Source organism: Leucopleurus acutus (assembly GCF_964270905.1).
Source record: "Leucopleurus acutus genome assembly, chromosome: 8".
Taxonomy (NCBI): Eukaryota; Metazoa; Chordata; class Mammalia; order Artiodactyla; family Delphinidae; genus Leucopleurus; species Leucopleurus acutus.
This window is the reverse complement of record NC_139151.1, coordinates 101,444,518-101,471,248: the sequence shown is the minus strand read 5'-3', so window position 1 is coordinate 101,471,248 and position 26,731 is coordinate 101,444,518. Positions and strand designations below refer to the sequence as shown.

The 26,731-nt window shown below is 58.2% G+C and overlaps 3 protein-coding genes across 4 annotated transcripts in view; 1 reads left to right on the top strand and 2 right to left on the bottom strand.

Moving 5' to 3' along the window:
- The window catches only part of MACROD1 (mono-ADP ribosylhydrolase 1), a 152,665-nt gene extending 149,226 nt beyond the window's left edge, over window positions 1–3,439 (top strand). Inside the window, exons 5-11 of the mRNA XM_082844815.1 lie at window positions 1,402–1,518; window positions 2,007–2,128; window positions 2,251–2,281; window positions 2,467–2,540; window positions 2,933–3,014; window positions 3,102–3,138; window positions 3,306–3,439. Coding sequence (XP_082700941.1) covers window positions 1,402–1,518; window positions 2,007–2,128; window positions 2,251–2,281; window positions 2,467–2,540; window positions 2,933–3,014; window positions 3,102–3,106 — 431 coding nt within the window. The 3' untranslated portion in view covers window positions 3,107–3,138; window positions 3,306–3,439. The remainder of the gene's footprint in view (window positions 1–1,401; window positions 1,519–2,006; window positions 2,129–2,250; window positions 2,282–2,466; window positions 2,541–2,932; window positions 3,015–3,101; window positions 3,139–3,305) is intronic.
- Window positions 3,440–4,335: 896 nt separating this feature from the next.
- OTUB1 (OTU deubiquitinase, ubiquitin aldehyde binding 1) lies at window positions 4,336–11,823 on the bottom strand. Of its 2 annotated transcripts, none has more exons than XM_082845837.1 (7): window positions 11,749–11,823; window positions 10,043–10,104; window positions 9,730–9,828; window positions 5,462–5,580; window positions 5,131–5,215; window positions 4,830–5,024; window positions 4,336–4,696 (listed from the first exon to the last, which is right to left on the bottom strand). In XM_082845837.1, the coding sequence occupies exons 1-7, from the start codon at window positions 11,804–11,806 to the stop codon at window positions 4,499–4,501; spliced, it is 816 nt and encodes a 271-aa protein (XP_082701963.1). In that variant the 5' UTR covers window positions 11,807–11,823; the 3' UTR covers window positions 4,336–4,498. The 2 variants fall into 2 exon arrangements, with proteins under 2 accessions (XP_082701963.1, XP_082701964.1); XM_082845838.1 differs by having other exon boundaries at window positions 4,336–4,639.
- Window positions 11,824–17,199: 5,376 nt separating this feature from the next.
- COX8A (cytochrome c oxidase subunit 8A) lies at window positions 17,200–18,896 on the bottom strand. The gene is made up of 2 exons (XM_082844640.1): window positions 18,710–18,896; window positions 17,200–17,527 (listed from the first exon to the last, which is right to left on the bottom strand). Exons 1-2 carry the CDS (start codon window positions 18,821–18,823, stop codon window positions 17,432–17,434), a joined length of 210 nt encoding a protein of 69 aa, XP_082700766.1. The 5' UTR covers window positions 18,824–18,896; the 3' UTR covers window positions 17,200–17,431.
- Between the last annotated feature and the right edge of the window lie 7,835 nt (window positions 18,897–26,731).

Sequence of the window (26,731 nt, the reverse complement as noted above, 5' to 3'; positions counted from 1 at the left end):
AACTCCTCTACCCCACCTGCCCACCCCCACGCCTGGGGCGCTCTGGGAAATCGCCTGGTGCCATCCCTGAGTGAAGTCGCAAAATTAGGTTTAATTGGCCTCACAGCGCATAAAAGAAAACAGAAGAAAAGGGGGTGGTCCAGTTGGTGTCCTTGGTCCTGTGCCAAGATGTTGAGGGTGGGGCTGTGATGAAGGAGCTAGGGCCTCAGTTTGCGCATCTGTAAAATGAGGAAATGATAGTCCTTTCCTGCTGCAGAGCATTGAGCTCCGTGTCCAAGAAGCCCCTGACACAGGCCTAGGGTGCAATCGGAGCTGGGGACCTGCCAGAGGTGGGTCATGTTCTCCTGGCCAGGTTGTTAACGCCTCCCCTGAGGCCGGGGTGTGGGGGGTGCGGGGGGCGGCGCGGTCACTGTGCCTAATTATCAGATGAGGCAGTGGACGATCTGGGAGCGGGGAAAGGGCTTAACAAGGTGCGGCGGGGCCAATGAGGGACAAGGCCAAACCCCGCCTGTCCCTCGGCGCCGCGGGAGGGAGCGAGGTCGGACAGGAGAAGAGTCTCTTAGGCCTGCGCCCAAGTTGTTTATCGGGGTCCAGGTCCCCAAGGTCGCTAGCGAAGCCCCAGAGCCGCCCTCGGATAAACAAGCCCAGGCCCGGCCCCAATTAAGCCGGATGCACTAACGAGGCGGCTCGTTAACGAGCTGGGGTGCACTCCCGGAGACACCTGCGTGGCCCGGATCACCTTCCCCGCGTGGCGCAGGGAAGGAGCTGGAAGACCTAGCTCAAGGCCGGGATCGGATCTGCCTCTTATAACTAGGTGGCCTCAGTTTCCGCGTCTGTAAAGTGGGTCTTAGAGTTTGTAAAGTAGGTCCGAGGGGCCTCGCCTTGAGAGGTCGACCTTGGGACTCTGGGCTCCTGGCGCGGAGGCGGCGACTGGTAGCGGGCCCCGCGGCGCGTCCGGGCCGGAGCCGGGAAGGCGGACTTACCCCTAGCCCGGCTCGGGCTGCCGTTCCTGCCGTCCCGGACCCTGCCTCTCGGAGCCACCTCGGCCCGGAGAGACCCCAACCCCTCCCGCGTCCCTGCCAAGAGCCCAGGAAAGAGCAGGGCGGGCCGGGCGCGCCCCCTGCCGGCCGGTCTGCGCCGGCTCCCGCCGGGGCCCGCTTTGGCCCCTGTCTCCGCCTCGATTTCCCTAGACGTGAAACAAGTGTGGGACCAGGGGTGGGGGTAGGGGGTGGAGGGGTGAGGGAGCGTCTGGAGGCCGCGGGAGAAGGGCGAGGTGCCCTGCGAGTCCCAGCACAGCCAGGGGATCGGGAATATTCGGTCTGTGGGCCTCGGCCTTCTCTGTAAAACGGGCTCAGGCGTGCGGCGGGGAACCCCAAGGCTCACTGCCCCCGTCCCCTGCAGTGGACGGCTGCATCCACCGGGCCGCCGGACCCCTCCTCACCGACGAGTGCAGGACCCTTCAGAGCTGCGAGACCGGCAAGGCCAAGATCACCTGCGGCTACCGGCTGCCGGCCAAGTGTGAGTCCCCGACACCCCCACCCCGGTGGGGCGCAGACTGGGCGCCTGTGTGAGTGCTGTAACTGGGGGTTAGGGGTGCACGCTCCACAGAATTGCTGGAGGCCTCCTCGGGGCACTTCTGAAGTGCCAGGATCTGGCCCCTCCTCGCCTTCCCCAGGAAGCCGGTGGCGGGAGGGGATGCGTGGAGGCTGGGGAGGGGCCAGGACTTGGAGGGTAAGAGCTAAGGAGGCAACGCCCCATTGCCTCAGCCGGCTGCCTACAGATGTGGGGAGGGGCTCAGCGTGGGCCTGCCTGTGTCTGTGGAAGCGTGAACTGAGGCTCGAGGGTACACCTGTGTGCCGACCTGGGTGGGGCCCTTCCCCGGGGAGCCTCAGAACTTGGGGAGGAGGGGGCTTGTTTCCTGTCCGCTCCAGGGCCCAGGCCGGCAGGAGGGAAAGCCGAGGACCGCACGGAGCCCCCGGCCGGTCTGATCTCGTCGCCTCCCACAGATGTCATCCACACGGTGGGACCCATCGCCCACGGAGAGCCCAGCGCCAGCCAGGCTGCCGAGCTCCGCAGCTGCTACCTGAGCAGCCTCGACCTGCTGCTGGAGCACCGGCTCCGCTCGGTGGTGAGGGGCGCCAGGCGGCGGGGGCGGGGGCGACGTGAAGCCGGGGGCGGGGCACGGCCTGGCGGGAGGCGGAGCGGAGAGTGACGCGGTCCCCAATCTCTTCTCACCCCCCCCCACCCTAGGCGTTCCCCTGTATCTCCACAGGAGTGTTTGGTGAGTGGGGTCTAGAGGAGGAAGGGCGTGGGTGGGCAGCGGGTGGGCCCAGACGCAGGGAGGGGCCCGGGAGGGCGGGGCAGGGGGAGGGGCCCGGTACGGGGGTGGGTGGGAGCCGAGGCGAAGCGGCGAGGGACGGGTGGGAGCTTGGCACTCACTCCCGCCCCACCGGGCCCGGTCCGCAGGCTACCCCAACGAGGCGGCGGCCGAGGTAGTGCTGACCACGTTGCGCGAGTGGCTAGAGCAGCACAAGGACAAGGTGAGGCCTGGGCCCAGCCAAGAGGACCAGACGGGGGTGGGTGGAGGGGCGCAGCCCGGCCCCGCTGACCAGCCCCACCAGCCACGTACAGAGTGCTGGGCACATGGGGTTCAGGCCTTGCCACTGCTCTCTGCGTCCCCTCTCCTTTCCTCGGGGCTGTTTCCTCCCCGGCAACCAGGGCGCAGGGTAGTGCGAGAAGGCAATAGCACACCACACCATGAGCCCCTTCTGCAGCCTGAGCTCTAAACTCAGGTCGAAGAGCGCCCGAAGGGCGAGGCAGGTGCAAACCTGCTGGGACAGGGCGGTGTTAAGACCGGGGAGCCGGGGAGCCGGGGAGCCGGGGAGCCGGGGTGTGGGTGGTTTCCGCCCAGGCTGAACAGGCCCTGGCGCAGGTGGACCGGCTCATCATATGCGTGTTCCTGGAGAAGGACGAAAACATCTACCGGCAACGCTTCCCCCACTACTTCCCTGTCGGTACGTACCCCGTGGTGCGCGCCCCGGCCAGCCCCTGCCCCGCCCACATCCACCCCGGGCGGGCTCTCACTGTCCTCTGCCTTCCAGCGTGATGGCAGCCCGCCGCCTACCCTGACCAGGACTGGTAAGCAGGGCCTGGCCCTCCGTGTGGCTGCCCACTAACGTGCCCACTAACACACCCGCTCACCCCGCGCTCCCCTCACCCCCACGCAGGGAAGCCAGGGAGGCAAGCCTGGGAAGCTAGGGGAGGCCCACAGCCCACATGCTCTGACCTACTGGCTTTGCCCACAGACTCGTCTGGACCTACCGGACCGCGCTCCCAGCTCTAAGAAGTCGCGGAAGCCTGCAGCAGGGCCTGGCTTGGCCACCCTATTCTTTCCCTCCGCCCCCTGCCCCCTCAGCAGCCTCTATTCTAATAAAGACCACTACTGTTGCAGCTCCTACTGTCCCAGCCCTGGCTGGGGGCGGGTGAGGGAAGCAGCCCAGGTGTGGACAGGTGCTTTGGCTTAAAGGGGCTGGCGAGAGCTCTTGGTGAGCTAGGCAGGTGGAGGCACTGGCCGGACAGCAGAGGTGGGCAGCAGCACTTCACATTTATTGAGGGCCTGCCCCCAAGGAGCTCACAGCCTGGGGGCCGAGACCCCACATGTGCCGGGGGGAAGAGAAGAGGTGAAGGCAAAAAGGAAGGCGATGCAGACACCGCGGCCCAAGCAGTGGGGGTGCGAAGCAGGCACAGGCAGCAGGCCGAGGGGAGGGGTGCAAAGAGAATGGTGGCCTGGCGAGCCCCACTAGGCCTGGGCATGGAGGACCAAGCACAGGCTTGAGGACTGCCCCTCCCCCGCCTGGTTGGCACCACCTGGGGTGCTCTGGGGTGCCCCCGCTCCTCCACCTGCCCTGAGCCAGGCCCCACCATCACGCCGGCCCTCTCCACCCGGGACTCCTCCACCATGCAGACCCCTGATGGAGGGCAGGCAACCCAGGCCCTGGCCAGGACAGCAGGGTGGAGGCGGGGCCTATGGGGGGGCAGCTTGAAGCTCTGGTGGTCCTGGGTCCCTGGGCAAGTCTCTGAGGAACTTCCACATCCCCATGGAAGCCCCTGGCCAGCTAAAGAGGGAAGGGGCAGAGCCTCAAGGGAAGGAAGCAGAACCCCAATAAGCAGGAGGGATCCCCAAGAGGCCCAGCCCCCTCAAAACTGCTCCTGGCGGGGAAGCTTGGGGGTGGACAGGTGGAAGGCTGAGAGGAACCCACCTGAGGGGAAGGGGGGCAGCCAGACACAGAGCAGCCAGGTGGGCAGCAGCAGAGCAGGGACACGCACACACGTGGCTCACCACCAGCGTCCCCTTTAATAAAACACGGAAGGTCGTATGACAGGGAAGGGGGTGGGGGAGTGAAGTATGACCATTTACAACCACAAAAAAAAACTCTGTACATGTCTAGCGCCTGGCAGAGGGGAGGGCAGGCAGGGCAGCGGCAGGCCGGGGCCGGCCCTATTTGTAGAGGATATCGTAGTGTCCAGGCCGGTAGAGAAGATAGACCTTGGGCTCGGAGCCCTCGGGGAAGATGTGGGGGTTGGTGGTGCCGCCCTCGCCGCGGTCCATGTACTCCACCTGGATGGAGACGCTGAGCGCCTGGGCCAGGGCGATGATGTGGATGTGGTCGCTCTCCTTGCACATGGGCTCCACCTCCTGAGGCACAGGGGCGGCTCAGCCCGCGTCTCGGCGCCCCTCCCCCGTCCCCCCCACCCCGGCCCCGGGGCTCCCCACCCGAGGCACGAGAGAAAAGAAGAGCCCAAGTCTGAGGAGTGGGGAGGGGCGGCACCTGCTGGCAGAACTCCTTGACGGTCCGGCCACCCTCGATGAAGTGCTCAAAGAACTTGCTCTCGCGCTGCAGGTAGCCCGAGGTGAGCAGCCGCAGGTAGACCACCAGGTAGTCCGAGGTGCTCTGGTCGTTGAAGGAGGCCAGCAGGTCGGCCACTGAGGTCTGCTTCTCCACCTGCTCGATCAGGTCCATGAACTGCCACCCGAGGGGGACAGAGAGCAAGATGAGGGAGGAGATGGGTCAACCCTGCCACAGCCAGGCCACCCCGCTCCACTCTGGCTGACCGGGTGGCTGGGCTCACCGTGTTATGGAAATCCTCAATTGTGAACTCAGTGAAGCCCTGGGACACCAGGTCCTCTTTGCTCTTGGCGGACACGGCCTTGAACCTGTGGATGGAAGGGAAAAAGAGGCTGGCATGAGCTCCCAGGCCAGCAGAGCAGGGGCCCAGAGAGACCAGCCCAGGGGTGGGGGACTGGCCACTGACGGAAGCCCCAAGCAGAGGCCCAGCCCGTCATTGGGCCTCAGGTGGAAGCACACCTCCCAGTCAGCAAGAGGGAGGAGGGGGCCCACAAGCCCTTCACGGAACCCTCCCCTACCTGCTTCCATTGTGCCCAAGTGGCCACCCTCCTCACCGCTGCAATTCCTTCCTGTCATCCAGCAGCGCCTCCAAGTGGGAGAATCCGAAAGCTCGATAGAAGCAGTTTCCATCAGGCCTGGTCTTGCGGATGTATGAGTACTTTTTGTGGAGGTCCTGCGGAGAGGCAGCCCCCAGCCCACCCCGCGCCCGTCAACATCAGGCCAGAACCATGGCGGGCCAAGGAAACCCCCCCAAGAAAGGTCACACCAGAGCGGGTGGCAACTGAGCTCCCAGCAGCCACCTGGCAGCCTTGGCTGCTGACTCTGGGGTGGGGGCTCACTTAGCAACCCACTGCCAGGAGCCCCCAAATCCCCAGGAAACTGAGTTATGGACACACTGGGTGCACGGGTCACCGAAGTGGTCACCAGGCAATGGGTATGCCACGCTGCTGGGCCCGAAGGGCTGCTGTTTCATAAAAACAGGCAAGAGAATGGGTCCCTGACCGACACAGCTTTTCCAGTGAACGGTCTTTCAAACCCTGAAGGCTCCAGGGCAAGCAAGTTAGGGTATGGGGCGTCGCGCCACACCTGAGGCCCCTACCACACAGCCTCAGGGTGGGAAACGGCCTCCCTCACCCCCGTCTAGTCTCCACCCGCCCGCTCACAGGTCCTGGTTTGCTCTTTTCCAGTTTCCGCCTCAGCTCAATGGAACTTCTTCTGCCTGCTGAACCTCCCCTATGAGCGGGGTGTGTGTGTGTGCGCGTGCGTGCGTGCGTGCGTGTGTCTGGCCCTCAGTGCTGTCTGGCAAGCAGGCCTCACTCCCCCGGCCTGGGCCCCTCCCCTTCTCCTATCTCATACCTTCTCCGTTCTCCTGAAGCCCCCCCCCAGTCACCTTCCCGATGACCCTGCTTCCTCTCCGACTGAGGCCCCTCGGCCCCCGCAGCACACCCACCCACGGCCTCTCTCTCTATCCTCGGAGGGTCTGAGGCGGCCACCAGAGCCGCCTCTCTTGGATTCTCCTCCTGCATCATCGATTTCTCTCTCCCGACACGTTTAGACCCATCAGCATATAAACCCAAGACCAGTTCTCCCTTCGAAAAACACGCTCCGCTTCCCGTGAACTCCTTTCCAGCTACCACCCAATTTCTCTGCTTCTAGTGAAGCCATGTGTACCCACTGTCTCCATTTCTCTTCTGCTGTGAACTCCATCCCAGCAGGCTTTTACTCTAGTGAAGGTCACGGATGGCCTCCTAAGCCCTAAGGTCGAACCCACTCCTCCCCAGACCAGCCGGTGATGCACCCGCCCCACTTGCGTCCTCCCTTCACGTGCTGCCGGGCCCACCCTCTCCGTGTCCTCCAACCTCACTGCTGCCCCTCCTCATCTAACCTGTGGTGGTCATGGGGCCACCAAACCACAGCGCACCCTCCTCAAGAGCCCACGTGTCACCTGCCAGAAGACAACCACGCCGCAGGCCGTCCACAGCCCCTGCCATGCGAACAGCACAACCTGCTCAGGCCTGGGGCAGCTTCAGCGTCAGCTCTACTCGCTCTCCTGACCTCACGGCTCATGGGATTTAAACTAACTCTTCACCCGCCCCCTTCTTGGCCCTCAACTCCAACTTAGACTCACACCCAACTGCCTCGCCTCCACCGCCTCAGACCGACCCAGCCAACAGGCAGCTCCTGACCTCCTCCCGGCCTCCCCTCAACTGCCCGCCCTCCACCTTTCAGCTGCGGAGCCAAAACCTCCCAGCCGCTGCCGACTCCACCCTCACACCCCATCCAACCCAGCAGCAGACCCTTTCGGCTGTGCCCGCATCCAACCGCTACTCACCTGGGCCACTCAGCCGCCCTGGCCGTCCCTCCATCTCCAGCCGGTTTTATTGCACAAGCCTCCGCACAGGTCTCCCTGCCTCCACCTCACTGCTCAGTCTATCCCCACCCAGGCCACCATCGACCAGAGAAACCCATTAAATACTCAGCTCCCTCCGAGTCCTTTCTCGGCTCCATCCCCCACATCTCCTACCCGCTCTGCTCCAGCCACACTGGCCCCCACCCAGCTCTGCCCAGCCGGCCACGCCAGCTTGCTCCCTTGCCTCTCAGTTCATTACTCACACACCCCCATATTTAAAACCACAAACCCGGGGACTTCCTTGGTGGCGCAGCGCTTAAGAATCTGCCTGCCAATGCAGGCGACATGGGTTCGAGCCCTGGTCCGGGAAGCTCCCACATGCCGCGGAGCAACTAAGCCCGCCCGTGAGCCACAACTACTGAGCCCAAGCCCACAACTACTGAAGCCCACATGCCTAGAGACCATACTCTGCAACAAGAGAAGCCACCACAATGATAAGCAAACGTACTGCAACAAAGAGTAGCCCCCACTTGCAGCAACTAGAGAAAGCTTGCGCACAGCAACAAAGACCCAACACAGCAATAAATAAATAAATAAGTTTATAAAAAATAAAAATTAAAAAAATAAAACCACAAACCCTCCCACTCCTGATCTCCTCGTCCCGCTTCACTTTTCTCCACAGCACCTACCACCTCTGACATACATTAGGGTTACCTCTCATTTAATGGCTGTCTTTCCACTATGAACCATCACCTAGAGGGCAGGAGTTGACAGCTGTAGTCATCACTCTATCTCCAGCACCTAAAACAGTGCCTGGCCCACAGTATGTGCTCAGAAATGTTAAATGAACGGGGCAAAATGTGTACAAAGAGCCCAAATCACTGCCGCTACCAGAATAGCGACCAGAATCGTCCTGAGCACTTACTCTTCGCCAGGCCCTTTGCGGCGGGCTAGTACCCATCCTCCTCCTCCTCCCAGGGTGCTGCCCAAGATCACACAGAAGGCGTGAAGCCAGGACTCAAACCCAGGTCTACTGGGCCCCAGAGCCCGTGCTTTCCTCTCTCTACAGGCCTCTTGGGTAAACCACAAACGCCCTGAGCAAGGAGTCAGAGGAGACCCCAGGCCACACAGAGCGGATCTGTGTGCACTGTCTGGCCCCCACATTTTAAATCTGAACAAGCTGCCAACTATTAGGAGCCTGGAGATTTTACAGCAAAATAACCTCTGGCTTGTCTTGGAAGCACCGATGGAGTGACAGGCACGGACACTCCCATCCGCCCCATGAGCTTCTACTGCCTGCTACTGGCTGACCCGAGCTGTGGCGTGGCTGTTCACCACCTGACCCGGCCACCTTCAATCACCTGGGTTGCCTGACTGGCCCCTGAAATGGCTAACCCCAAAGGTCCCTCCTTTCAGGTGGAAGGTTCTAAGCATCTCTGATCTTTGGGGGAGAGTGGGAAGAAGTAATATTTACTAAACCTGGGACATCCCTGGTGGTGCAGTGGTTAAGAACCCGCCTGCCAATGCAGGGGACACGGGTTCCAGCCCTGGTCCGGGAAGATCCCACATGCCATGGAGCAACTAAGCCCGTGCGCCACAACTACTGAGCCTGCGCTCTAGAGCCCGCGAGCCACAACTACTGAGCCCGCGTGCCACAACTACTGAAGCCCGCCTGCCTAGAGCCCACACTCCGCAACAAGAGAAGCCACCGCAATGAGAAGCCCACGCACCGCAACGAAGAGTAGCCGCTGTTCGCCGCAACTAGAGAAAGCCCGTGCGCAGCAACAAAGATCCAACGCAGCCCAAAATAAATAAATAAGTAAATAAAATTTAAAAATAAAAAATACTAAACCCTTAGGCTGTGCCGATTAGACAGTTTACACATACTGTCGCGTTTCAAACTCCCAGCTCAAAGAGAAGGAAGTGAGTGGTTAAAGGACTTACCTGTTGGTAAGTGATGCAGCAGGGCCTTGCACAAAGGTCTGTAGGCCCCTTTTCCCCACTGCTGCCTACCTCTCCACACATCCCGGAAGCAGGATGCAGGACTGTGTCCCCGCTGCCACCCTCATCCCGCAGCCGGCCCCAGCCCTCTCAGCCCCACTGCGAGCACTGAAAGCGTCAGCTCCCCGCAGCCTGCACCAGGCCCCACAGGCATCATCTCCCTCAACCTCACAACCACCCTGTAGGCAGATGCTTTCATCATCCTGATTTCACAGATGAAGACCCCACAACTCAGAGACCCCACGCTCAGAGACATCAAAGGAGCAGCTGAGGATACAGCTGCTGTGTGGCAGTCAGGATTTGAATCGAGGTCTTTTTGGTTCCAGAGTCTGCATGCTTGTGAACCAGAGGGCTCCCCCAACATCCTACCCTCTCTGAGGCCAGACCCAGCGAGGAGCAGGTCTAAAACAGGCACGCTCCCGCCCTGTCCCTACCCGAGAGCTCTCCCTGCCCCCTCAGCCAGGCTCCCACCTTGATCTTCTGTTGATAGATGTTGTCATCCTCAGCATACTCTTTGTATAGGACAGAGAGCTCCAGCCGCTCTGAGACCAGAGGGTTCTGCACAGCAATCTGCAGAGGGCAGGAAATCCATCATGTTCTGATAGGTGAACGGAGTGACCCCCACCTATCAGCCACAACACCTAAATGAGAGCTGCTGAGCCCAGTGGCACAGTGACCACCGCCCCCCATAAAGGTATCTAGTACCCAGCTCAGCCTGGAGAGGAGGGGGCTCAGGTCCACCCTATGCATCCCCAAAGTAGGGCCGCTGGCCACAGTCCCTCACCTCTTGCTGAATTCGGTCCTGCTGAGCCATGATGGCTTCATCATAGGCAAGACAGTTAACACCTGGAAGAAGGAAGAAGGCCAAGGATTACAGTGGGCCCTGGCTATCCCCACTCCAGGCAGCCTGGGCGGAGGACAAGAGCAGGCGAGGAAAGCGGACTTGGAATCTGGAAGCCTGCGTCACACCCTGCTCCACCCCAGCTGTGTGATCTTGGCAAAGTCCCTTCCCTTCCTGGGCCTTAGTTTTCTCATCTTTAAAGTGAGGAGGCCAAGGTGACGACCCCCAAGGTACACTCTTAAAGCTCTAACAAACCCTTTCCCTGCCTTCTAACATCACTTCCCAGAAGCCTGGGAATGCTCTGGAGTCAGGCAGGGTCTCCTGAGGAAAGAAAGATGAGGAGGCAGAGTCTTGGGCTGGATGAGTGCTTCCTGTGAGCCTGCACTTTGCTCAATCACACCCTTCCTCCACCTGCCATCCTGGGTATTCTTAATGGTGCCCATTTTACAGATAAACAAATGCAGACCGGTGAAGAAATCTGCCCAAGGTTTAAGACCTGTGGTCAAACCCAGGTTCGTCTAATTTCAAAGCCTGCACTCTTCACCACAATAACCCTCCTCTGCTACCTCACTGCAGAGGCTTATCCTCAGCTGTGAATAGGGACTAATACCACCACCTTCCCCCTTCACTGAAGTGTCATGAGGAGGTGCTACCTCAGAGGCACAGCGTTAAATACTCATCAGTGAGCTGGGCAGGTCCACCCTGTGGGACCCGCTCTGAGCAGCCACTGGTGAGGAGCCAGGAGATCTGAATCCTGGCCCTGGCTCTTTCTTAACTTACATGATCCTGAACAAGTCCATTCTAGGGGGCTGGGTCTCCGAAAGCTCAGTCCCTCGAGTATGCGATTAGAATGGGAGGTGGGCGCGGAATGATTTTTAAGGCCAATCTTTCTGAGCTTGAGCATCCCGGATCCTCAGCTGGGCCTCCACCCATCCCCTATGCTGCCCCGCAACAGGGCTGTCCCTCCCACCCTAGTGACCTACTCAGTCCCCGCGTCTAACTCAGGGGTGAAAAGAAGAGGGTGGGATCGTTCTGAAAGGTCCAACTCTTCAGGGGTCTAAGAAAACAATGCCTAGACAGGCGGAAAGAGGCTGCAAAGCCAGAAGAGGGGGCTCTACCGGAAACGAAGGCTGCTGCCCTCAGGGGCACACACCTGCGGCCGCTCACAACCCCGGGCCGCCCGCAGCATCCCCAGCGGCCCACCCAGTCCTTTGTGCTCCGCAGCCCGGCGTAATTCGACGCCCCTCCGGGCTCGGTCGGCTCTGGAGAAGGCGGACAGCCGGGCCCGGAGGACGCCCGGGACTGACTGCAAGGACCGGGGCGGGAGAGCTGGGGACCCGGGAGCCCGGCGCCCGGCCCCGGCACGGAGGGGGCTGGGTGCTGGGCGGGGCGGCCTAGGCCCCGCCCCGGGAGCGAGCGAGGGAGAAGAGCCGAGGCCGTGGGCCCGCCCCGCTCGCTCGCCCGCCCGCCCGGCCGGGGGTCGCGACAGAGCCTCCTTCCATTGTGAGGGGGAGGGGGGGAGGTGGCGGAGGAAGGGGCCGTCCGCGCGCTTCGCCACCGGCCGCCCCACCCCTGGCCTCTCCTCGGGAACTGGCCATCCAGCATCGCCCCCTCTAGCCCAGGCCGGACGGCCCTCCCCCGGTCGGTACCTTCCGAGTCGCTGCCAAGCGGCTCCTGCTTCTGCTGCTGAGGTTCCTCCGCCGCCATCTTTAAACAGCGCCGCACTGCCGACCGCTTCCGGGTTACCAGTTGCCCTCCTCCCGGAAGAGAGCCCCTCCTCGTGGCCCCTCCTTGGTAACGCCCCTAGCAACGGAATACCCTCGGGCGCCGTCACCTGAGGGGCGCACACAGTCCGGTGGGGCCGCCGCGGAAATAGGTTAAAGGAAAGGTAGTCCCCACCCACCTTCCACCCGCACACTCGCTCGGCTCCATCTTCCCAGGCTCCCAAGGTGCCGGGTGGTGATAAGAGTCTCCTGGGGCCACTTCAGTTTTCTTTTTACTGGAGTTTGAAGCGCGGATTGTGTTATTGAGATAAGCAGGAAGATGAAATTAAAATCACGCAAGGCAACATTCCTGCTGCGGGCTCCAGAACTCGTGGCAGGCGATTGAGGATCACCTGGTGGAGAAGACCAGGAACCGTGCTAATATCAGAGCCCTGGGCTTCACCGCCCCTCTCCACTGAGCCCCAGTTCTGAGCGGGCTTTGGTGTCCCGCTTACGACAGGGAGAACATGTCCCTTGGGGTCAAGGACCTAACTTTGGACTCCCTGCCCTTCTGGTTATGAGAAAATCAGGGTGTTTGGTTTTTTGGGTTTTTTTAAGAAAGGAGTTGATAAGAATGGAAAACAGATTAGTGGTTGCCAAGGGCTAGGGAGGAGTAGGGGGCAGCAGGGAGGTGGGTGTGATTGTAAAAAGGAAATAGGAGAGAATCCTTGTGGAGTTGGAAATGTTCTTTATCTTGATTATATATAAGTATCCTGGAATATTCTGTACTATAGTTTCAAATGCAAGATGTTACCCAGAGGGTAAAAGCGGGTAAAAGGTAGACAGGATCTTTCTGTGTATTCTATTAAAATTGTCTGTGAATTATCTAAAACTAAAACTTAAAAAGTAGCAAGGCTTGGATGCTAAAGATGCTGTTATTTAGAGAGGTTACAGTCTGGGGCTCTGGTTGTCAGCTTTTCACTATGGAGGGCCTTTTTTCATGAAGTGACGGTGGTCTGTTAGCACTTGAGAAGGCCGTGCCAGAGCTCCGATCAAATCCCTCGGTTCGTGACAATACAGGAGCGGAATGTGATCGAATGTCTTTATCAGCTACATCCAGCCCTGGAGCAGGGGCATTTGGTGCCCAGGCTCACCACACAGCCCACAGTGGCTCTCTCACAGCAACGCTACAAGTGCCAAGTCTGTGTCCCAGCCGCACTGCAAATTATTATTTATTGGGTCACTGAGCCTTGGGGTTGCTTCTAAACTCAAGGAAGCAAAGGGCCACCCTGTTTGGATTCCAGGCCTACCAAAGTGTTCATTCCTTTTCCCAATTTTAACAATGCAATCTGTAACTGCCAATCAGATCTTCAGTCAGTAGCACTGGTATTACCAAATGAGCTAAGATAGTTGATGACAAAAACTTGATTTCTATTTGGCTTTACAAAATTTTTAAAATAACTATAAGACAACTCCACCCTTACCCCCACTCCTTACTGTGACTAGGGAGTCTGAGGGGTGGGGGGCATTCAGGGGGAGTTGGGATTGGGATTAATGGCGGGGACAGAGAACTCACACTCTGGAGAGTGAGAAGGAATCCATCTGTGGCCCAGTGCTGGACTGCAGGCAGGCTGCCAACGCCAAGTAAATGCCTCCCTCCCACACAAGGGTCTGGGGCTTGAGGAACAGACCTGCACCCTCAATCTATGCAGGGAGTGTAAATGAGGGGTCCTCCTACCTGCTGCCCACTCTCTCCCTCTTGTCAGGCAGAATGGGAAGGAAATGCCCAGGGGGAAACTTTGGCTCTTAATCCAGCCCAGGATGGTCAACTTTTGCCCCACTCTTTTCCATGCCAATTTATTTAGTAGTTAATAACTGTTCTCTTACCCTCATTCCATCTCTCCTGGTACTTTTTACCATTTTCGGGTTTTGATTCTCTATCCTGAAGCGTCTAAAACCCAACAGCACATTTGCCAGGAATCACCAGCATAGCTCCGGACGATAAACGTCTCTGCCTCCCAGTTTGCAAACCCAGAAATGGTCCAGCACTGCTGGTCCTTCCTGCCTGCTGAAGCCTATAATTAAATAGGCAGCACTGGTGCTTGGGTTCAGGCTGCTGTTGGAAATAGTCACAGAGGGGACAGGCAGCAGCTCAGGACTTTTTCCATAGAACCGACAAGGCACAGATGCCTCCGCACAGGCTTGGCACGTGTCCAGACCCCACATCCCTGTCCCTGGGATTCTGTCAGGTGGAGGGAGAGGAGACCCCGTACCAGGACCCAGGGACTTTGAAACCTCAGCCACAGAGGAAGAGTTTATGGAACGGCACAGAGGCCCTAGAGAGCCACAAGGCTTCCAGGCCCACCCAACCTCTCAGGGGAAGGGGCCAGGCAACAGGACATGGTATGGGCCTTGGGAAAGCCACAGTCCTCACAGGGGGGTCATGGCCAGGAGAAAGGCTCAAGGTGCACCAAAGATGAGGCCCCAGTGATCCTTCCCAAGACAGGCTTGGGAGTCAGGCAGCTGCCCAAGTGGGAGGCGTGGGGGTGTGCCCAGCCCAGAAAGGGACCTCTGGAGATGCCGCTGCAGGAATGCACAACGGTCCACAGGCTGCCAGCTCCAAAATCACGGTCTAGGGAGGCTCTGATGGTGCACCCAGGCTGATGAAGCTGAGCAGGGGCTGTACTTCAGGGCCACTGGCTGGGTGGATACTTGCCTGCAGGGTTCACACCACCTAAGGCAGGAAGCAAGCAGAGGAGGGGCAGAGGCGGCAAAGGGAGAGCCCCGCCACCCACCGACTCACACCACCCACGCTCCGTGGGGCACCTTCCTGCTACAAATGCCTCACATTGCAATTCACCTCAAGTCTGTTGAGGATCCAGCCACTGGTGCCAGCTCTCCTCTGAGCGCCTCACAGCACCGGGAGAGTGACACAGTTGTCTCCTTATTGCTGTCACAACAAATCACCACAAGCTTAGTGGTTTAGAACAATACAAATGTATAATTTTACAGTCTTAGAGGTCAGAGGTCTGGAATGGGTTTCATCAGACTAAAATCAAGGTATCTGTAGGCTATGTTCCCTTTCAGGGGCTCTGAGGGAGAATCTGCTTCCCACTCATGCAGATTCTATTAGCAGAATTCAGTTTCTTGCAGCTCTGGGGCTGAGGTCCTCATGTCCTTGCTGGCTGTAAACTGAGAGCTGTTCCCAGCTTCTAGAGGCCACTGCATTCCTTGGAGCACGGCCAACTTTCTCCATCTTCAAAGCCCCAAGGCAGGCAGAGTCCTCAAGGTGGCATCTCTGAGATGCGAAGTATCTGCCTTCCCCGTCCACCTTAAGGACCCATGTGATTACACTGGGCCCAGGGGATAACCTCCCATTTCAACATGCCTAATTTTAATCACATCTGCAAAGTCCCCTTTGCCATGAAGGTAACATATTCACAAGGTTCCAGGGATTAGGGCAGCACGGACATCTTGGGGAAGACATTATTCTTCCTGCCACATCGCCACCTTCGTTTTACAATCGTGAAAACTGAGACCCGGAGAGGCTAAATGACTTGCTCAAGGTCATATAGTAAATGGCCAAGCCAGGCCTCCTCCCAGCCCACTATCTGTGCATTATATCATCTGCCATGACTGTAACCACCCCCCCACCCCTCCACCCCGCCCGGTGTGCACATCAGGACAGACCTCCACCCATCCGGACTCAAGATCTGACAAGACACCCTCAGACACAGAAAATGCTCTTTGGGAGCACAAGGAGCCTTGCTTTTGCTACAAAGAATGGCCCCTCGGCCTCTGACTTGGTTAGGGATAAGAGGGACACAGAAAGGTGACCAGATTTAAGCTTAGTGGCTCCACTGAGAACAAGGGGAAGATGTGGTCCAAGCATGACGGCTCACTCACATCCAAAACTCTCCCACCCACCCACAAGTCTACGACCCTGCCCCCCTTCAGCACGCTGCAGCACCCAGCAGGTGTGGGAGCACAATGGCTGGAGGTGCTATTAGGCTTCCTAAGGGCTTTCTCAGACCGGGTCCTGAAGATCTGGCCTGTAACCACTGGCTTCCCATCAGTCTCAGAGGCGGCTCAAGACACACAGCTTCGGGCGAAGGTAGCCCTCCTGGGCCAAGGGGACCACTGTGTCCCTTTGGGATCCAGGGGCGCAAAAATGGGGGATACCCAATCAAACCCTTGGCAGGGCAGTGGAGCTACCACAGAAACTCAAGACAGCTCACAGCCTAATCTGTGCCCACAGCAACCAGGCATCACTGGACACCACACAAAAAGGCCAGGAAAGGCTAGACAAGGGAGGGAGAGCAGGGTCCCCCTTCAGCTCCTGTCAACAAAAAGCGAGCCCTGCAAAAGGGGCTGGCGAGACGCATGTTCTGACTCGCAGGGTCTAAAGCACCCACAACCTAGAGCCCCTCAGCTCTCACCTGGCGTCTTTGCCCACCATCCAGCAGCTCCACAGGGGACGCTGAACCTGTGTCTGCTCAGAAATCATTCATGTCACCCCAGCAAAGAGGATGCAGAGAACTAAAGCCATGTCCTCCTCCAGGGGTGGGTCCAGCAGGTCAGAGCCTTCCTTCCAGACACTGGCAGTCAGAATTCCAGCACAGTGGGAAGTGCTTCACATGCCTGTCCCAGCTAAGAGGCGCCCCAGGAAGAATCACTGAGGAAGGGCCCTTGGGATGGATGGAAGAGCAGCAAACTCTCCAAGCCGAGTAGGGGAGGACACAGGGAAGCAGGCAGGAAGAGAACAAGGAAGCCAGTCAGTGCACAGATACGGTGCTAAAAGGAAAGGGGCCCCAGGTTGACATAAAAATGCAAGATACTGTAACGTTGCCCACCTGCAACTAGGAAGGGCAACAAGCACCTGAGAAATGGCTGAAGCCCACCGACCAAAGAGGACAGGGAAGGCCGGCCCCACTGGGAGAGGGCAGACACAGACACAGAGCCCCGAGCTTGGTACGACCAAGAGGACTAGAGGGGGAGTGAGAAAGGCTGCCGGACGACAACAGGATTTGTTTTCCACAGAAGCCAGAAAACATTTACAGAGGAAAGCACGCAATGGAAGCACCACTTCCAGGTATCGAGGAGAACGGCTGAGCACCCTGGACCTACCACAGGGCAGTGAGCCGGCAGGGCCAGGCAGCCAGCCAGGCCCTCTTCTCCACACCCCACCCAACACCATCCTCAGCTCAAGTATGGAGGCAGGAGCCCAGGCCAAAGGCATGATGAGTTTCTGAAGCGGGGTTTATGTATTTATTTATATTTTGGTCACGCCACACAGCTTGCAGGATCTTAGTTCCCTGACCAGGGACTGACCCCGCGCCCTCAGCAATGAAAGAGCGGAGTCCTAACCACTGGACCGCCAGGGAATTCCCTCTGAAGCAGGGTTTAAATAGACTTTATTGTTACAAGGGAGGCCCTACCGAGCAGGGCCTTCTAAACGGATACATGTGGTCCCAAGATGTCAACATGGAGGAATGAAGAGGTCACGACTGCAGAAGAGGGCCCTGTCACTGAAGGACGGGATCCCGGGGAGGCCGGCCAGGAAGGCAGCAGGCATGATCAGGACAGGCCGGGTGCTCAGGTCACAGGCTGAGGGGGAGGACAGCTCCTGTCACTCCCGCTTCTTGTAGCTCTCCAGGTGAGACAGGACCCAGCCCGACGGCAGGAGGAAACACAGGAAGCAGGAGGTGAGCCCAATGGCGATATCCTACACAGAGCACAAGAAAAAAGGAACCCTCAGAGTCAGGATTCCCCCAGGCTTCTCGTAGTCTGAGCAGTCTGCCCAGACAGCCCCCTCCAGGAGTCAAGATTCAGGCTCCAGAGGAGGGCCAGAGCATCCCAGGCCCACTCTAGGCCTTAAGGTAAAGGGTCAGATATGGGGTGGGGGTCAGCCTGGCTTAGGGGAAATCCACCACCAGATGATAAAGTGAAGGGACAGGAGCAAAGCTGGTCTGTTGGGACCCAGGGACCTCGCACAGACCAATAACTCTAAAAAAATGCACCTCCCCTTCCTTGTCTTAAAAAGCCCTCCCTTCCCAAACCTTTGGGGCTAGAGGTAAGCGTTTTTTAAAGCCACTTCCATATTCCCGATAGCAGTTAAGATCACAGCACAACCTGGAGTCAGACTGGAGTTCAAACTCCTTCTTTGCCACTGAAGGTGTGACTCTGACAAGTCAATACACTGCTCCTGAACTTCCGCTCCCTCAGCCACGAAATGGAGAAAAGGGCCCTTTCTTGGGGTGACTGGGAGGACCGAATGAGCCCAGCACAGCAGTCTTAGCACGGCGCCTGGCACCCGGCAGGCACTCAGCTGCAATTACCGTCACTGTTATTTCCTCCGCCGCAGCGCTCTCCGGGCTCTGCTCCTAACCGGAAGCCCACTAACCTGGACAATGAAGACTCGCGCTCAAGGCCGAGTTCTGCCACTGAGGCAAATGTAGAAATGCGCCAAACAGGTGAAAGTCACTAAGGGTTAAACTCTCCCACGTTTCTGGTAATTACTAAAGCCTGTTGGGGTCCTCTTCCCCACCCCAAATAAATAAAAGCGGTAACAATGACAGCGCTGACAGCCGTCAGGCATCCCCCAATGAACCGACGGGTAAACAGGTTCAGAGAGGGCTAAGGAAGCTTGCTCGAGACCGCACAGCGAGGAAGCGACAGGGCTGCACTGACACGGTGTGACCCGAGACCCTGGGGCTGACTGAACAGCGACTGTGGCCCGGGCACCATCCCCTCGTTCGCCCCCTCCAGACCCAAACCAGCACTGCCGCTCCCCGTTACGCTGCGGGCCGCGAGGTGCAGCGCGCCAGACCCGGCGGGCCTCCAACTGCCGCGGGACACCAGGTGCGGCCGGCGGCATCTCCCATGCCCTTCCCGGCCCGCTCCTCACCGTGGTCCCGAGCTGCTCCCGCGGCGGCTTGGAATGGATCTGGGCCCGCGGCACGGGGAGCCGCCGGGCCGGGCCTATCAGGCCCCTCAGCAGCAGTGGAGTCAGCACGGACATGACTACACTGAGGAGACTGCAGGTAGCTGGTAGCCGGAACCCAAGGTCGCGAAGTCAAGGTGGCGGCCCCAGCCGGAAGTTCCGCAGCTGTGGGGCCGGGAAAAGAGGGGCCCGGATGTCCCTAGGAAGTGACGTAAGGATACACCTCTCGCCCGCCCTTGTCAGTTTTTGGCGCCTTCCTCGAAACAGCCAATCGACGCCATCCTACCACCGATGGGCGGGGCACATAGGGGGCGTTCCTTTCGGTTATGCCCCGCCTCCAAAGCTCCCTATCTTCGTGAGTGACATCTGTGGTCCACCCAATCACATAAGCCAGAAACCTAGGCGGCACTCTTGACTCCTCCCTCCATTCATTCTCAAATCTCTACTCAGAAATCCCCTCTCCCTGCCAGGACTCCATTATTTCTGGTCCGACCGCCTGACACTGACCTCCTAAATGAACTCTCCCCCTTTACTATTACCCTCTCCAATTCCAGTTTCCATGCAGTAGCAGCCGACCTTCCTCCCTCCCTTCCTCCTTTCTCTTTAAACATAAATCTAACCAAGTCATACACCTAATTTGAAAGCTCCTCATTGCTTACCAGACAAAGTCCAATTCCCGGACGTCACCCTCCAGCCTCATCTCTAAGTATTCCACACCTTCCTCCTTGCTCTTTGGTTCCTCCCCCCACCCCCAAGCCTTTTGCTTCTTTGTATCTTACGTTCTACAGAACACTTTTTCAGCTCTTACCTACATAGCCTTCCTTTTTCACCACTCCAGCTCCTACTCCCAGGCTTCCACTAACTGTTACAGCTTACTTTATTCATCAAATGTTTCCTAGCACCTACCATCTGCCAGGAACTGTTCTAGACACACAGTGAACAAGGTGAACAAGGACTCCCTTATCACAGAACTGACATTCCAGAGGCAAGAGACAGACAAGAGACGAACACTTAATGAGAAGCTATTGAAAGTGCCATGATATGATAGGAAGTAACAGGGGTGGTACTGCCTCAGGAAGCCTTCCCTGGCCACGCCAGGCCTGTGCCGCCTCTGTGCTCAGCAGCCCCTGCCCACGGGAGTGATCCCTGTCTCTAGGCTGGGAGCCGTGTGAGGGCAGAGCCTGTATCTGGTTCACCACTGTCTCCAAAGGGCCTGGCACACACTCAGACACTCAGAGAACGTTTATGAATTGCAGGAGACTGAACAATAGGTAGAGGAGAACAGGAAAGGGGGTGAGGGGCCAGCCACTGAGCCAGGCCTTACCTATATAATCTCACTCCACCTTCACAACAATGTCACAAGGGAGATGCTGTTATTATTTCAAATGTTTTACAGAAGAGGAAATAAGCCTGGAGAACTGGGTGACCTGCTCAAGGTCACGCAGCTCCAAGGCTGCCTAGCCAGGATTCCAGGGCAGGTCTATCCACTCCAAAACCCATGCTTTTAACCACCACAAAAGTTACCGCCAAGAGGGGGAAGTTCCAGCAGTTCCAGTTTTGATATTGTGGTCAATAGCATCAAAGGCTGCTAAAGGGGATGGGGATGAGGTGAGGCGGCAAGGGACCCGGAAAACAGGGGCTTTGGAGGAAAAGCCTTGGCCCCATGGGAGAAGGGGTGTACTCACAGAGAGGTGGGAATGGACCCAGAGTGCCCCGAAGGGCGGTCTGTGTCTGAGCTTCTTCTGGAGAGGTGGGCTCCCAGGCCCTGAGCCATCCAGGGCCCTTCTCCACCCCTCCCCATCTCCCCCACCCTATTTGTGGGTATTGTTAATGTCCAGCAGTCTTGGTCCAGCCTCACCACCAGCTACCAGGCCCCCTGCCCTCACCCTGCCCTGGGCCCTGGCAAACAGCCCAGGACAGATGCAAACAGCCCAGGACAGATGCTTCTAAGCACCTCCCCCCACATCCCAAGGGGCATAGCCTAGGCACACAGGGCTGGGAGACCCAGACCCCAGCTGCCTGCCCCTGGGAGAATGAAGGGACAGGGACCTCCCTGTGGCCCTACGGGGGCTTTGTCAGGCTTTTGTCCTGTGAACAAAGTAATAACGCCCAGATTAGAGCACTGCCAGGCAAGAGCCCTGGAGAGGCTTTGGGAAGGGATGGCCTTTCTGTGGTTCCCTGGGTTACTCCCTTGAGGAATCTCATGTTCCTCTCCTCCGCCTGCGTCTGGAGGAAAAAGAGTGAATGTATGTTGAGCTGGTACCCCTGTGCTCTGTTCCAGGGCTTTCCTCGTGGCCCCTGTGATGTGACTTCTTTCAGAACTCCTGTCAGAGAGGAGGAAGGAGGCTTGCAGAGGTTAAATAAGGCAGCTGGATTAATACCAACGTCTCTGCTCTCTCCCCAGTCCCCCAGCAGCCCACCCCTCCCCAAAACTAGGGACAGTCTATCAACAAGAAAGCAGTGAACCCAGGTGGTATTTTATATAATGAAACACTATACGGCAGTGAAAATGAACAAACTACAGCTGCAACATGGATGGTTCCCACAAATATAATGTTGAGCAGAAGAGGTCAGATGTCCAAGAGCACAGACTGTGTGGTCCTGTTTATATAAAGTGCAACTGCAGGCAGGACTAAGCTATTGTGGTGGGCGGGGAGTCAGGTGGTGGGGATCCTGGGGGAAGAAGGAGGGCATAGGATCGGGAGAGGCATGAAGGGGCTTCTGGGGGCTGGTTACAAGAATGCGTCCACTCGTGATAATTCCATCATGAGTGGCTGGACCTTCATGACTTGTGCACTTTTCTGTATGCCTGTTACACTTCAGTTAAAAAAGTTTTAAAACAGATAAGAAAAAAGCAAGGAAAACATAATGTGTGATAGGATCTTGTTTTTCTAAAACAAAGAAAACATCCCTAGGGAAATAGATATGCAGAGATAAAGTCTGGAAGGACACAGGCAAGTTGTGAACAGTAGTGCTCTCTAGATGATGGCAGGAAAATGGTCTTTTTCTGCTGCATTTTCCAATATTGCACATTGGGCACTTTTTTTTTTTTTTGGCCACACCCTGCAGCATGCAGGATCTTACTGCCCCAACTAGGGATCGAACCTGCGCCCCCTGCAGTGGAAATGCGGGGTCTTAACCACTGGATCATGAGGCCAGTCCTTTGGGCACTTCCTTTGGCATTAGAATAAGCAAGCATTGGGACTTCCCTGGTGGTGCAGTGGTTAAGAATCCACCTGACAATGCAGGGGACACGGGTTCGAGCCCTGGTCCAGCAGGATCCCACATGCCTTTGTGCCACAACTGCTGAGCCTGTGCTCTAGAGCCCGCAAGCCACAACTACTGAAGCCCGCGCGCCTAGAGGCTGTGCTCTGCAACAAGAGAAGCCACTGCAATGAGAAGGCCGAGCACCACGATGAAGAGTAGCCCCTGCTCACCGCAACTACAGAGAGCCTGCGCGCAGCAACAAAGACCCAACGCAGCCAAAAATAAACAAATACAATAAACAAATTTATTAAAAAAAAAAAAGCAAGCATGGAGAAGGGGGCTCACTGTTCCAGGGAGGGAAGTTTGCCCTGTGGGTGACACACTCTCTGGGAGGCAGGGATTTCTTCTAACACCCTGGCAACTGCTGTGCTGTCTGCAGGGATGGGGACCTCATTCTCCCACCCCAGGACTGCCCACTACACTCGTATTGCTGGGAGTCTCTCCTGCGTCATGATGAGGCCTAGAGATCCCAGCCTGGGTCCTGGCTCTGATCCAAGGGCCCAAGCTGTCCCCCCACCCCACCCCCTTCCCTGAATGGAGCAGTAGGAATAGATCCCAAGCCTTGGGGATGGGTGGAGGAGCTGGTCCTTACTCCTGAGACCCGTGTCACAATCCAGGTCCCCAGTCCCTGATGGTCATATATGGACTGGGAAGATCCCAGGTGCCCCATCCCAGGGCTGACCCCCAGAACCTACTGGCCATACATGGGTTAGAGAAACACCGGGTGACCCCACCCCTGGCTTGGTCCCCGTCCATTAAAGGCTCTGGCTCAACCATTGGTCTCTCCAAATATGGAGCTGTGAGACCTAGGGAGGGGGTCAGACCTGACCCCCCACCCCAAACACACACACCTTCTGGAGTTTGCTACCTCACAGAGCATGTGACACAGAGCTGGTCTGAACCTGAGCTAGGGGTCTCCAGTCTCCCCACTGGCCTGAACTCCCCTCCTGGCACGTCAAGTGAGTGCTGGGCACTGAGCCCCGGGGCTATAGTGTGAAGAGACCCCTCCCAGGCCTCTGAGGGCAACTGCTGCCTCTCTATAGGCCGGTGGGGACTGTCTCCCTACGGCGGGGGTAACAGCAGGATGCCCTTGTAGAGCCTCAGGAAGAGCCCAGTGTCCAAAGAGGAGGGTTCAAGAAGAGGGAGGGGATTTATTTTAATCTTTGCAATAACTCAGCAAGGATTGCCTGCCTACTTCTTTGATGAGGAAACAGGCCCAGAGAGATTAGATAACTTTCAGGGTCACAGAGCCCGTGAACAGGATTCTCAAAGAGGTCTTCTGGCCACCCTCTCCCTCCACTCCCACCAGACTGTACACTCCACGAGGTAGAGGAAGGTCACATCTGCTTTATTTGCCGACGTATACCCAGTGCTCAGCAAACAGCAGGTACGCAGTTCATACCTGTTGAATGAGTCCTCCAAGATTCAAATCCAGGTCTGAACCCCAAAGTCCATGCTCCTTCCACTACATCAATTAAATGTAACTCACACTTGTTATAAAGTGTGACATAAATGTTGCTTTCACACGCAGCTGTGAAACTGCTCCCCTTGCTATTCCTATCGAAGTAGTATCTCTGTTACTGCCAGTCACAATAGTAGTTCTATAACTGCTAGGGGTCGCACAGAGAAATTAAAAATGGGGGCTTTCACGCAAAAAAGGGGAGAAAGGGTTAGGAAGAGTCGGCCCTGGTCTGGGTTGTCCTCAACAAGGAGCAAAGAGCCCCCAGGGCGGGGGTGGAACACGAACGGAGCAGGGTCCCATCTGCTCTTCCTGGGGCACAGCTGTCACCAGGAGCCAGACATCCAGGGCAGGCCAGGACACAGCTGTCGGGGGCGGAGCAACATGGGAGGGTGAGGGCAGGGGGCAGGGCCAGGGTGCTGCCCTCCCCAGGGGGGACTCAGCTGTCCTGGCCTAGGCATCCCGCAGCTGGCTGGAAAGGTGCAGCTGTCAAGGCACAAGGAGGCTGTGGGCTGGGGTGGGGGGTGCCCGCCTGGAGCCAGGTGGTAGTTGACCCCTTTCTGCCTGCAGCCCACAGCCAGCGGCCAAGTGTGACGAGCCAGCTCGGGTGTGACTATGGCGCTGGCTTGGTGAAGGTCCCCCACACCTGTGCAGTCACGGCACCCAGGTCTCCAAGTCTGCCTGCCACTGCCCCTACTCCATAGTACAGATGGGTAAACTGGAGACCCACAGAAGGGGAGGGCTGCTGGGATGGGTGACCCCCCCAAGCACACCCAAGGTCTCCTTCCCCAGCTCCCCAGGGCGTCACGATGGGCTGGGACCAGGACTCGTAAGTGGGCAAGAGGCCCAGAGCAAGTGCAGCATCCTTTTGCTCAAGTACCCCACGGAGCATGGCATCATCACCAACTAGGACAACACGGAGATCTGCACCACAGCTTCTACAAGCTGTGTGTGGCCTGGGAGGGGCACTGGGCACTGCTCATCAAGGCCCCACTCAACTCGAAGATGAGGACAGCAAGAAGATGAGGACCACTCAGGTCACGTTCAAGACATTGAACCTTCCTGCCACATGGGTGACATCCAAGCCAGTGCTGAGGCTGTGTGCCTCTGGCCACACCAGCGAGGACCAGGCCCCCAGTCTCACCCCTACTGTGCTGGAACCCCGTGTCCAGAGCCCTCTGACTTCCGGGCCCCCAGGCTGGACTCACTACTCCAAACCCTGGGTCCCCTCTCCACCTCTGGACTCCTGACGTGTGATCTCCAGCCCTGGGCGAGCCCCCATAACTTTTCATTGCTCTCCACACCCCATGTCACAGCCAGGCCCCCAGAGGGCCCTAAGGCCCTGCACCTGAGAGCCCCATCCCTGATCCCCACACCCCTCCTGCCACGTCCCTGCCCCTCCTGTTCCTTGTATCCAGCATTCAGGACACGGGTTGCCCCAGGAGTACAGGCCACTTCCTGGCACCCCCTCCCCAGCTCCACCTGAAGCCCCTGTGTAACGCACCCCCCACGCATCATGCTGGACCCCGGGGGTGGCAGCACCCTCAGATGTGTGGAGGAGGGCAGGTGGCACCCGCGGGCAGCTGCAGACACCTCCAGGTCGGCTCTCACACCTTGGCTCATGGCTGCACCCCCCAATCCCATTCTGCCGGCGGCTCCAAGCCTTCTCACCTGGTCCCTTTCCTTCAGGGCCTCCTCCCTCCAACCTTGGGGTGGCCTACCCTGAGCACAGGGCAGCCCTTCCCTGCCAGCCTGTAGCAGACGTTCATCTTCTTAGAGCAGGGATCCCGAAAGCCCCAGGACAGGCTTTCATGTTCACCTCGTCCACTTCTGCACAGGTAGGACCCAGGCAATGCAGAGACCGTGTGCATGCGCACGTGGCAGCGGGGCCCCCGCGGGTGCTGTGCTCCCACCCTGGGCAGGGATGGGATTCAGAGGGCCTGGGTCAGAGGGGGCTAAGCTGGGCTGCTGGCTTTGGAGCCAGGGCTCTGGCAGGAGATCATGAGGAGACATGGAGGGAAAGCTGGGGTCTGTGGCCCTGGACTTTGAGCATGAGATGACTGTGGCTGCTTCCTCCTCCCTTGGAGAAGGCAGGTCATCACCACTGGCCCTACCCCTGTCCTAAGACCCTCTTCCAGCCCTCCACCGTGGGTGAGTCTCTGCTCCCGCAGGGCAGACATTCCTTGATATTGACCTTCTCAACTCCAGTCCCCGTCTTTCTGGGCAGCCCCCTGCATGGGAGAAAAGGCAGGCCTCTCTCAGGAGAAAGCGCCCCTACTGGCCAGGCCCTGAGAGGGAAGACAGGACCTCAAGACCAGGCATGGAGCCCACCAGGACCAACAAGACAACCCACGACTGCAATCGTGAAGGGTGACATCGACATCCACAAGGACCTGGATGTCAACAACGTCCTGTCCGGGGGCATGACCATGTGCCGGGGCACTGCAGGCGGATGCAGATCCGGCCCTGGCGCCCAGCACCATGGTCAAGTGTGAGTGGTCGCTGGCGGAGCAGGGAATCACCAAATGCCAGTTTCCTTCCTCGCCGCAGCTAAGTAACGAGACGCCTGCATGGGGCTGTCCAGTCTCCCAGCCGCCTCTGCAGCGCCTCCCCTACAGTCCCAGACCCTTGACCTCGGGCGCTAGAGAAACGACCTCTGATGCACTTGGAGAGGGAAAAGCAGAAAAAACGAGAATAAACCTGCTGTGTTTGAACTGGCCACTTTCAAAGCCTGGCGGCAAAAACGTCTGGTGGCCAGGTTTCGCACACTGGGGAAACGCAGTCCCTTTCAGACCACCTCAGGCTCTGACCGAAACTGAGGCCCTCGCGTGCGGCAACTGTGCCTCTGGTTCCATCCGCCCACCAAAGGGGTGGCGCTCCAGCCAGTGCCGCTTGCGTGACAAAGTCTGAGCTGCAGGTGGAGGGAGGGGTGGGAACAGCCACCTCAGAGGACCAAAGAGGGAGCCCGCCACTGCGGCAAGGAGATGGTCATTCCAAGGAATTCCTGCCTGGGATTAAGACAGCCTTCAAGGAACAAAGAGCTCCGGGGTGGGGAGGGGGCAGAATTCCCTCACACGAGAAGTCGGTTGAATGATTCTGATTCGCCAGCATTTGAAATGCTGTCTCCTTTCCCAAGGACTGGGAGGCCTTTCTTCACGCCTCCAAGGTAAGGCAGCTGCAGAAACCATGCCCTGGCTGTGTCCCCACCCACGGGGCTGAGGCCACAACATGCTGGCACCCACGAGAGAGACAGCTGTTAA